The sequence below is a fragment of the Corylus avellana genome, chromosome 4 (assembly GCF_965113065.1).
Source record: "Corylus avellana chromosome 4, dhCorAvel1.hap1.2, whole genome shotgun sequence".
NCBI lineage: Eukaryota > Viridiplantae > Streptophyta > Magnoliopsida > Fagales > Betulaceae > Corylus > Corylus avellana.
This window is the reverse complement of record NC_142493.1, coordinates 12,460,418-12,472,691: the sequence shown is the minus strand read 5'-3', so window position 1 is coordinate 12,472,691 and position 12,274 is coordinate 12,460,418. Positions and strand designations below refer to the sequence as shown.

The following is a 12,274-nucleotide window of genomic DNA, read 5'->3' as shown; positions in this document are numbered from 1 at the left end:
TTTCAAAAACAAAACTACCTCTATAGATTCCAAATAAAAAAAAAGGAAAAAAAAAACCAAGATAGCAGTGGGTTTGGTTGTTATTTATTTTTATTTTTTATGAAGGGTATTTGTGACATTTTTTGTATGGAGAGTATATTGCAATTTTTTTGTAGTTTGGAGAGGAACATTGCTTTAATTGATAGTTTGAGAGGGCATTACAAATTGTCTGATAATTCAAGGAAATATGTGTACTTTTCTCTTAATATTTCTACTTCATGTATTGTACGAGAAATTGAACACCATCTTTGTTTGCATTTTTCTTCACATTTATTACTTTTTAGTTTATTTTAAAAAGGATTTTATTTAGGTGTTGTAAAAATAACATGTGCTTAAACTTTTTCAATTCTCTAGATTGAATTTCAAATTTTTTATTAAAAAAAAATTAAATATAAATAGTTAAAAAAATTCAACATAATCTACGGGGTGGTTTGTTAAACCCCCTCACATTCCCTCACATCCACCACACTATTTACTTCATTTTTTTTTTAAAAAAAACATTCTTATTTTTATATTAAATCATTCACTTTTTATATCATATCATTTACTTTTTATTACTATTCAAATAAAAAAATCACTTCCAAACAAAAATTTTCACTTTCCAATACCATTTTTTCATTTTCTAATATCAATTATTATTATTATTTTTTTATTCTTTTTATTCATAAACAATGCAGTATGGTGGGGGTGGTGTGGTGGGGTGTTGTTTAAGTTGTTTAACAACTTAAAGGTTAAAGCCTTAAAGGAAGTGTCCAGGAAAAAGTAAAAAAAAAAAAAAAAAAACAAAAGGGATATCCTTGGTAAATAAGTCAAACAAGCAAAGTCCAATTTTGACCGTTCTGCGCTTCAGTTCCGGAAAAGAGTTTCTCAATTTCAAATCAAGAGTATTTATTTAGTGTAAAATAAAAGATAATACCATCTTAATGTTTAATTTATAATATTATCTTCTATTCTATACTAAATAATTTCAATTTCAAATAAAATATGGAGAGAATGTATTCCCTAAAATGGAGTCCGCATAAAAAGATAAGCGAAAACCAAAGTCAGAAACGAGAGAGAGGGACTTAGCCTAATCGTTTTCTCTCGCTCGCTCCAATGGAGTCCGCATTGCCCTTATCAGGGACGACGATAGCGCTCTTCACGGTCTCCAAAGCCCTAAGCCGCCACCGCCTCTGTACGGCTCCTCTGACTCAACTCCTAACTCGCCGACTCAGATGCACTAGCGCTTTCGCTTTCTCCTCAACTCCGAGGAGTCTGTGCGCCGCGGCGGCTGTTCCTCCTGTTCGACGCCGTCTGCAGTGCGTGTCGAGCTCCGCTGCTTCGTTCGGTTCCGGCGGTGGTGGGTTCGGTGGAGAGAGCGGAGGTGGAGGTGGCGGTGGTGAGAATGGATCGGACGGTGGGAATGCGAAGGGGAATTTGGTCGCCGGAGGGCCTGAGGAGGCCTCGGCGCTCTCGCCTGATGTGATAATGCTCGATGTTGGAGTATGAATTCTCTCTCCTCTCTCTATGGCTTAATTCAATTTCTCATTTTCTGCTATGTATTTTGGTTAATTGATTTGGTTTCTGTGCGTGTACGGTAGGGAATGACATGTGGAGGATGCGCAGCTAGTGTTAAAAGAATTCTAGAGAGTCAAGTAAGTTATTCCTTTTCTGTTTTTATTTTATTTTATTTGGTTTTTTAAAATTTGTTTTTATTTTATTTTATTTTATTTTTTAAAATTTTTACGTGAAATATTGACATCGTATATTTGGGGAGTTTTGCCAAGGTGAAGAGCTGAAAAATATGAAGATTTTGTTTTTTTTTTTTTTAGTATTTTTAATATGTTTCGTATAAACGAAATTACTTGTCCTAGACTGACGCGTCTTTGTTCATTCGAAAATTGATGTAAGAAGACTTACTAAAAGGCTGCATTTTTTGGGTATTGGAACGGAAATTGAATTCGATTTCAAAATTTTGAAATCTGTGGAATTTGAAAATATATTATTTTGAGTGTGCAATTTGTATTGTGGATTTCGGGTCGATAGGAGCTGAAGGCTCAAAGCCCTGTGGTGCTGGAAATTCAATTTAGCAAGAAAACATGGAGAAAATAAAAGTATTAAACTGCCATGAGATGAATAAATAACTATAATTTAGTGGAGGAAAAGCACCCAAGTTGTGAGATTAATTTAAACCTTGCAATCCAGTTCCATGTAATCAAGCTCAATTTAAGTAGCCCTTCGCCTGGTTGGGAGTGGGTAGTTGAAGGGTTTCATATCCTTGATGTTCTTCTCCCTCTCATTTCTCTTTCTCTCTCTCTCTCTCTCTCTCTTGTTCAAGTCAATTGCATGTGAGAAATTTACTTGCTTCTTCAAACTAAATCTGTGTGCTTCATTTTGATTGTAATCTGGGACAGCCACAAGTGTCTTCTGCTAGTGTGAATCTGACGACAGAGACAGCTATTGTATGGCCTGTATCTGAAGCCAAGGGTACACCGAACTGGCAAAGACAGTTAGGAGAGGCGCTAGCAAAGCATTTGACTAGCTGTGGTTTTAAGTCCAACCTTCGAGGTAAGCATATCAGTATATCACCACCACCACCAATATTGTTATTGTCGTTCATGTTGTTGTAATTGTCATTACTAATATTGTGATTGTTATGATTATCATCGTCATCGTTATTGTAATTATAACTTTAATCTGACTGTTATTCATAGTTATTGTAAGAAAGAAAATTGTAGGTTTGCACGGTTAAGTTTATTGAATTGTTTGTATTGTGCCTTACTTTTTATCAGGCAAGATTTGACCTTAAATCATACGCTGACCACATCCCATGTTTGTACCTTTGAGCCAACTTTCATGGGCGTGTCTGCTTATGCTTATTTTAAGAACAATATTTGAGTAAAAGGGCTGTAAAAAATTGGTGATTTCTTACAATGAGATTTGGGATGGCTGTTCAGATCATTTGGAGACATGACGAGTCTTGTATCATAGGAATGCTGCAAGTTCTATAGGAATGCTGCAAGTTCTTGAAGTCCTTGAGACTTTCACATGACATTGATTGAGATTCAACCACTAGTAGTATTGCCTATAGAGAGATTTTTCAGTAATAGTTGGGCTGATGTTTGGGCTTTCTGTTAATTATTTTTCAGTTATTTTTCTATGGTCAGTTGCACCACTTCTAGATGAGTATTGGGATACATGCCTCATCTACCGATGGTAGCTCCAAGAGTTCTTGCAGACTGTTCTTATGGCCCTTCTTGTTGTTGCTTCAAGTAACTTTCCTGGGTTATATGCAGAAGGACCTGCTTCTTTACTAGAATACACAATACATGTGTGCGTGTCTGGAAAGTTCTGCATCCTTTCTATGATCAGATATGCTTGTTTTAAATATTTGATGTCCATTGAGTTCATTGCAGATATATGTGGTTAGTGTCTCAAACCTTGAGGATGAACTTCATGTTAAGCTTAAGCCACTCTGGAGTTTAAGTGTAATTAATTTCTTGTAACCATCCTTGCTACCAAGCTTCATCTTTGGATGATGGAAGAAATACTTGTAGGAATTATGATACTTTTGCGTATGATGATTGTTGCTTTGTTTGTTCAAATGAAAATAGAAATGTAAGTGTACATATTTAATTCTCAAAGAGATGAAAATAATGCATCCTTATCTAGTTGTCTGTTAAGCACCTCTAACTGAAAATCAGAGTAGACATGGTCATATTCAGGGTTTTCATGTAATTTATGTGAAGATTGGTGGGTTAAGTGGCAGGTCAGGAAGCTATTGAAGGAGATATGTCACCATAAAAATGCAAATGATTTCTTGTAAGGAGCAACCATAATTCTTTATGGTATGTCTGTAATTATTTCGGTTTTTAATTCCAGTGACTTGTCTTTATGAACAAAACCTTTTAAATATCATCTCCACTATATTTGATATGAAAGGAAATGGCTTAAAAGTCATTATTGACGTTGTAATATATCACTTCAATAGGTGAGTCTCTGCGGCTACTTATGGTGGATTAGTCAGACAGCCATTTCTGTTACTGGGGAGCCCATTCATTTTGGAGAATTTGCTGTTGCACATTCTGAGCTTTGCAGTTTTTTAATTATAGTCAGAAAACTGAGGACTTTCTTTCTTACAGTTCTATTTAATGTACAATAGTTGAGAACTACATATTGTGTATCGCTTTGGGCATTGTTGTTATTTGGATATTCTTGCCACACTTAAGGAGCATTCAGTAGGTTCTCTTCGTTCTGAGGTTTTATGCTGTGCTTATTTTTGTGAGGGCTTTGTCACAAGAACTAGTTGTATACCAAGGAGCCATATCAGTTCTTGATGTACTTGGGTTGCGCCCTTTCCTTCTTTTTTTTTTTTAATTTTTAATTTTTAAATTGTTTCATTTATCAAAAAAGAAGTCATATCAGAGGATGCTGGTTTTGTGAGGAGATAATTATCCTGTATGTTTTGGGACGCTGGTTTTCTGGAGGTCTCCTAACATTTTCTTGATATAAGAGTAAGACAAATACAAAGAGAGTTCATTTGTAGTGTTGTAGAATGTAAAGTTAATCTGGGACGTTGCTGATAAACATAAAGAGGGATCATTTAAAAGTGTTGTCAAACTGAACTATGTTCATGGTAATCAATGTAAATTTTACAAGTGGATACATCCTTGCAAGAAAATTTTCAGTTCACGATCTGAAGTCTCATAGATCTCCACTATATTACAGTTTGGGAAGTGCAAAGCTTTGCTTAAGATTCAGTCTACCAAAGTTAGATCTGTGGCCAAAGTTGAGTATCAATACAACTTCTTGTTCTGCCTCCATCCTGCCAAAGGAAAAAGGGGGAAAGAAAGTGATTTCAGTTGATATACCTCCGTGCATATGTTTAAAGGCATGTATCATGATGGGAATTTGACTGATGTATACCATTCTTTTTTTTAATCTCCTACTTACAGAACAACTAGTAATTTACTATCATTATGTTGATTCTCCAGTTCTGTTTGTTAACAGTTGTCACTTGTCATGCCTGTATGTTGTGGAACTTCGCTCTTTGTATATGCTTTTCATGGCCTTTTTTGGGTTTCTATGCTCCAGTGATTTAGTGTGTAAAGATGGCTTAGATATTCTCATGATTAGAGATCATCTGATACACCAAATGGAGTTTACTGTGTTTATGTCTCAGAGCATGAGATTCAAGAATAACACTTTCTTGAACTTTAAAAAGGTAGTAAATAGTATAGCTAGAAAGCATGGAGTATGGATTCCCACTAAGAAAACTCTTTGTGGTCCCTGACTCAATTTTGGATAGGGATAATATATTTCTGGTTGTGAACTAGTATTACTTTTGTATTTATCTGCAAAGTGCTACTGTTAATTTATGTTTCCTTTTACATTTACTTTTGCTTTTTTATTCGTCTTCTTCACTCATGAGGACAATGCTATTGATTCCATCTCTTGCTTGTCTTCATTGCTTTGAATTTAAAATCTTCTTTATTTTCCTGTTGTATATACCTTAACTCCCCAACATATAAAATGAACCATCCAATTGTGAGCCAAAAGTTTGTGTCTCATTTGAAGGAGTAGGCTTTCTTATATATTCTGCCTTGTGTAACGGAGACACAGTTTTCTACTTGCTAATACTGAAATAATTGTCCTTAAGTTAATTCTACTTAAGCCTGCCTTCTTACTTGCATTTTTTTGGAGTGACTAAAATTTACAAAGTCAAAGCTTAAATCATAGATGGAGCTTAACTCATTTGATCTGCCTTTAATCTCAACTGCAAGTGGTCGTAAATTCTAAATATTTGCAGTCTTATGTACCAATCTACCTGATGGCTTGATTACTTGGCTTCTCCTATATGTGCAGATTCAGGAAGAGACAATTTCTTCAAAGTATTTGAAAAGAAAATGGAAGAAAAGCGTAATCGCTTAAAAGAAAGTGGTATTCATCTTTTTACGACTTCTTATAAAACATTAGAAGTTGTGAATTCGTAGTTTGTTATATTTCTATAGGGCATTCTAGCTTCTCTTATAATTGGTTATAAGTTTGCATGTGCTGATGGTTCATCTGCTGTGAAATGTGAGTCTGTTTACTTATGCTTCCTTAGGTCGTGAGCTTGCTGTTTCCTGGGCTTTATGTGCTGTCTGCCTCTTTGGCCATCTCTCTCATTTTTTTGGAGCTAAGGCTTCATGGATACATGCATTTCATTCCACTGGATTCCATCTCTCCTTGTCTTTATTTACGTTGCTTGGTCCTGGGCGTCAACTTATCCTCGATGGTATTAAAAGCCTTTTCAAAGGGGCTCCAAACATGAACACATTAGTTGGTCTTGGGGCTTTATCATCATTTACAGTCAGTTCGTTAGCTTCCTTAATACCTAAACTGGTAGGCTTTGATCCTTATCTCTGATATGGCAATTCTTCTATCTATAAATTATACTGCATTTCAGTTGATCAAGATATTGTTTCTACTGAATCATATGTCTTGCTTTTAGATATCTAGATTGTTTAATTGTGTTATGGATACTTTATATTTTTGAATGTCAATAGAAAGGTATAATTGGTGCTCCTCTAATGACGAGGTTTGCTTGTAAGATGGAGTGCTGCACTTTTTTTTTTTTTCCCTGTTTTGCCTTCAAAGGGGCTCCAAACATGAATGCATTAGTTGGTCTTGGGGCTTTATCATCATTTACTGTCAGTTCGTTAGCTTCCTTAATGCCTAAACTGGTAGGCTTTGATCCTTATCTCTGATATGGCTATTCTTCTATCTATAAAGTGAATGAAGAAATCGTTTCTACTGTTTTGTATGTATTGTTTTTAGATATCTAGATTGTTTAATTGTGTTATGGATACTTTATATTTTTGAATGTCAATAGAAAGCTATAATCGGTGCTCCTTTTAATTGGTGCTCCTTTAATGATGAGGTTTGCTTGTATGATAGAGTGCTGCACATTTTTTCCCCCCTCAGTTTTACCTAATATCAACTTGCATATTTCCTAGGAAAGGGCCACTAATTTTACCCACATATTTATTTATTTTTTTTTCATTTTGTTGAAATTGGAATTTAGGATCTTTTTTTTGATAAGTAATGTTGTATATATCAAAAAAAACGCAATACGCCTTTAAGTACACAGTGAGTATACATAGGAAAACTCTCGTTAACCCACAAAAAACCCCCATATAAGGACCCTAAAACCCAAAAGAAGCCTAAAGAGACCATGATGCCCAAAACCCAAAACAACCCTAAGCTCACAAGGCAAGCCTAAACCCCCTGCCTTTGACCCTACTAGAGCCGCCGTTCACACAAAGAACGCCACTCTCGGGGAAGCCTTCACCTTCCAAATACTCTTCCAAGGACCAAACGCCTGTGCCGGAGTATATAAAGCTTGATAGTATGACTTTACTTCAAATTCATTCATTTTTGAAGGAATTCAACAAATTTTATCCTCACCTCCAACTCTCATTTTTTGGGAATATAACAATGCAAGAAATCTCGAGATCACATAAAATTCCCAATCATGCATGGGGCGAATAAACAGAACATTCTAATGAAGTAGACCATTTGGGGTCTCCATATTCTCCTCCACCCATGCATCCTTGTGACATGCAATATTGTACAATTCTAGAAATACTATCTTCAAAGGAAGTTCCCCACATCACACATCATGCCAAAATAACACTTTAGAACCATCGCCTATATCATACCGCACTTGACGTGCAAAATCATCCCACCCCCTTCGAATACATTTCCACACTCCCACTCCATAAGTTCCTCCTACCACCTTAGAACACCATTCATCCCTTTGATTCTCATATTTAGCTGCCACTAATTTCCTCCACAGAGCATCCAGTTCCGTTGCATACCTCCACAACCACTTGCCCAACAAAGCTTGATTAAACTGAAGCAAGTTGTGCACCCCTAACCCCCCTAACTTCATCGTAGTGCAAGCCCTTGACCAATTCACCGAATGAAACTTAAATTCATCACCAATTCCTCCCCCACAGGAAATCTCTCTGGATTTTTTCTATTCGATTTGCCATTCCCACTGGAATAGGGAATAGGGAAAGAGCATATGTGGGTAAGTTGGAGAGACTGCTTTTAATCAACGTTAACCTGCTTCCCTTAGATAAATACAACCTCTTCCACCTTGCCAATTTATTCTCCGTTTTTTCAATAATGTTACACCAGATGTTGGAAGCCTTATACTGTGCACCCAAAGGAAGACCGAAGTACTTAATTGGCAACGATGACACCCCACAACCAAGAATTCTAGACAATCCTTCCACATCATCTACCTCTCCTACTGGGACAGTATCAGATTTTGACAGATTAATCTTCAACCCCGAAACCACTTCAAAACAAAGCAACAAACATCTCAAGTTGTGAAGTTGTTCTACATTAGGCTCATAGAAAATTAACGTATCATTTGCAAATAACAAGTGTGATACTACCATAGCCTCTTGATTTCTTGAACCCACAGAAAATCCAGACATGAGCCCTCTCTCCACCGTCACAGTCATCATCCTACTAAAATCCTCCATCACGACCACAAATAATAAAGGAGAAAGAGGGTCCTCCTGTTGCACTCCTCGAGAGTTATTAAAAAACCCCGCAAGCGATCCATTTATAAGAATAGAGAATCGAACAGTGGATATGCAATGTTGTATCCAACCTCGCCATCTTTCAAATAAACAAGAAACTCCTAGTTGACATGATCATATGCCTTCTCCAAATCCAGTTTGCAAATGATACCCGGTTCCCCCGAACGCATCCATTGTCAAGACATTCATTTGCCTTTAAAATAGAGTCGAGGATTTGTCTACCCTTAATAAAAGCATTCTGGGAGTGTGAGACAAGCTTCCCCAAAACTGTTTTCAATCGATTAGCCAACACCTGCGAGATAATCTTGTACACCCCACCTACTAAACTGATAGGGCGAAAATCCTTGATCTCCATTGCCCCCGCTTTCTTTGGAATAAGTGAAACAAACGTAGCATTGAGACTCTTCTCAAATTTTCCACAGGTATGAAACTCCTTAAAAATTGCCATAATATCATCCTTTAATACCGCACAACACTTTTGAAAGAAGCCCATAGAAAAGCCATTAGGTCCTGGTGCCTTGTCTTCCTTTGAATTCCTCACCACCTCCCACACTTCACCTTCCTCAAACTCTCTTTCCATCCATTGTCTCTCCTCTATGTCAATGGAATTGAATGATTGCTCATCCATCTTAGGTCACCACTGATACTCTTCGCAATATAATTTCTTATAGAAATTTACAACATGATTGCTTAAACTGCTAGCTCCTCCACTCAAAACAACTCACTCTCAAAGGAACATTGACTTTCCAAAACTCTTCCAAGGAAAAGATGAATCCCATGTATTAGTTAACTTGTGAAAAAAACGACCTCACTTTAAACTTCCTCCTCTTTGAAGGGATCCACTGAATATGATCCTCACCACCTTGTCTCCATCTAAGGGAATACAACAAATCAAATAGATAAGTGATTGTATCTACAAATAGGTTTGATTGGCCCAGTATCTGTTTCGAACTCTACTACATAATCATATCATATTCCTAATGTCCAATATTACTTTGGAGAAATTGTGATTGGTGCTGTTAATTTGTGAAGTTAAATTAGTGACACTTCGAACTCTACTACATTTTTTTGATAAGTAATTATGATATAAAACAAGAGCGCAGAGGGGCGCAACCCATTTACACGGGAAGTATAAACAAGAGCACCTAAGAGGGAGAGAAATGAAAGAGAAAATCAGAGAAACTAATCTCTAATGGAGCTAGCCAAGCGGCCGTCCAAGAGTAGAGAGTAAAGAAGAAAAAATGGGTCAATTCCTCTATAGTCCTAGTGGAATCTTCAAAACATCTAGCATTTCTTTCAATCCATATACACCACATAAGACATAGAGGGATCATCTTCCACACAACTGCGCTTCGTGATCGACCTCCCGACCACCAACAATCGAACAAGTCCCTCACCCTGCAAGGCATGACCCAATGCAAACCAAACCGAATAAAGATCGACTGCCAAAGAACACTCGCGAGCTCACAGTGGAGAAGGAGATGATCAACTGTCTCTCCGGACTTCTTGCACATACAACACCACTCCATAACCACTATGTTCCTTTTACGCAAATTATCATGAGTCAATATTTTGCCTAGAGCTGCAGTCCACCCAAAAAAAGCCACTCTCAAGGGAGCCTTAGTACGCCAAATGCTCTTCCAAGGAAACACCTCTTGATAGGAGTGGGACAAAGCCTTATAGAGCGACTTAACCTCAAACTTACCTTTCTTAGACGAAATCCAACACATACGATCTGTCACTCCTATGGAAATCTTGCAAGAGGACAACCGATCAAAAAAGGGAGAAACCAAATCCAGCTCCCAATCTTGAACGGGTCTAACAAAAAGAACATTCCATTCAACTCTCCCACTCCTCCAAATAAAATTATCCTTCACCCAAGCTTCTTTATGTCTGGCAATACTAAATAAGGACGGGAAAGCTTGTTTCAAGGAATTCTCCCCACACCAAACATCATGCCAAAAGCGAACTTTCGAACCCTCCCCCACTTCGAACCGGATCCCTTTAGCAAAAAAATTCCACCCTTGACTAATGTGCTTCCAAAGGCCCACACCATGGGGACTTGAAACCTCCTTTGTGCACCACCCACCTTCCTTTTCTTCATACTTAGCTTTAATGACCTTACACCAAAAAGCGTCGCTCTCATTCGCATATCTCCAAAGCCACTTCCCCAAAAGAGCTTGATTAAATTGGTGCATCTTCCGAATGCCAAGACCTCCATAGCGAAGGGGACGGCAAACTTGATTCCAACCTACAAGATGCATCTTAGGCTCATCTCCCATTCCTCCCCACAAGAAATCTCTTTGGACTTTCTCAATCCTTTTAGCTACACTAACAGGAATCGGGAACAAAGACAAGAAATAAGTCGGAAGATTGGCCAAAGAGCTCTTAATAAGAGTTAGGCGACCTCCTTTAGAGAGGTACATCCTCTTCCAACCCGCCATCTGACGCTCCATCTTCTCAATCACATCATTCCACATAACCGTATCCTTGTACGGCGCCCCTAGAGGGAGACCCAAATACTTCATAGGCAACTCGGCAACACTACACCCAAGGATACTAGCTAACACCCCAATGTTCTCCACCTCACCAATTGCCACAATCTTTGATTTTCCCAAATTCACTTTCAAACCCGATACAGCCTCGAAACATAAAAGAATGAGACGTACATACCGGATTTGCTCAATAGAAGCTTCACAAAAGATCAAAGTATCATCCGCAAATAAAGAATGAGAGACCCTCAGCTCCGATAGGACCCTATTTCCCACCGAGAAACCATTCAAAAGGCCTTGTTCTACCGTCGCATTTACCATTTTACTCAAAGCCTCCATAACTAGCACAAACAACAAGGGAGAGAGAGGATCCCCTTGCCGGATTCCCCTTGAACTATTGAAGAAACCTTCCGGAGAGCCATTCACAAGAATGGAAAATCTCACCGACTTAATACACCACTCTATCCAAGCCCTCCACCTCTCTCCAAAACCACATCTATGCAGCAAATACAAAACAAAATCCCAATTGACATGGTCATAGGCCTTTTCCAAATCCAATTTACAAAGAACACCTGGCAACCCTGATTTCAAGCGACTATCCACGCTTTCATTGGCAATGAGAATGGAATCAAGGATTTGCCGACCCCCTATAAAGGCATTTTGAGAGTAGGAGATGACCTTACCCAAAACAATTTTCAATCTATTGGCAAGCACCTTAGAAACAATTTTGTACACCCCTCCCACCAAACTGATGGGCCTAAAGTCCTTCATCTCCACCGCTTCCGCCTTCTTCGGAATCAAGGAAATAAAAGTTGCATTCATGCTCTTCACCAATTGACGTCTTCGATAGAACTCAGCAAAAACCGCCATAACATCTTGTTTAATAACTCCCCAACAAGCTTGAAAAAAAGCCATGGAGAAACCATCTGGACCCGGGGCCTTGTCACCATCCATGCTCTTGACCACCTCCCAAACCTCCTTTTCCTCAAAATCTCTTTCTAACCACCTATTATCCTCCTCATCAATAGACAAAAACGGCTGGTTATCCATTCTAGGACGCCAAGAGCTTTGTTCCGAGTATAAGTCTTTATAGTACTGCACTATCTGATCTTTTATAGCAGCTGGGTCCCCGGATAATTCACCATTGATACTAAGCACCTCCAC

At 38.0% G+C, this 12,274-nt stretch overlaps 1 protein-coding gene across 1 annotated transcript in view; it reads left to right on the top strand.

Annotated features, from left to right (window-relative positions):
• The first annotated feature begins 1,010 nt into the window (after nucleotides 1-1,010).
• The window catches only part of PAA1 (P-type ATP-ase 1), a 65,234-nt gene continuing 53,970 nt past the window's right edge, over nucleotides 1,011-12,274 (top strand). Inside the window, exons 1-5 of the mRNA XM_059592436.2 lie at nucleotides 1,011-1,521; nucleotides 1,620-1,673; nucleotides 2,433-2,586; nucleotides 5,884-5,958; nucleotides 6,125-6,402. Of these exons, the coding sequence (XP_059448419.2) occupies nucleotides 1,135-1,521; nucleotides 1,620-1,673; nucleotides 2,433-2,586; nucleotides 5,884-5,958; nucleotides 6,125-6,402 (948 nt within the window). The 5' untranslated portion in view covers nucleotides 1,011-1,134. The remainder of the gene's footprint in view (nucleotides 1,522-1,619; nucleotides 1,674-2,432; nucleotides 2,587-5,883; nucleotides 5,959-6,124; nucleotides 6,403-12,274) is intronic.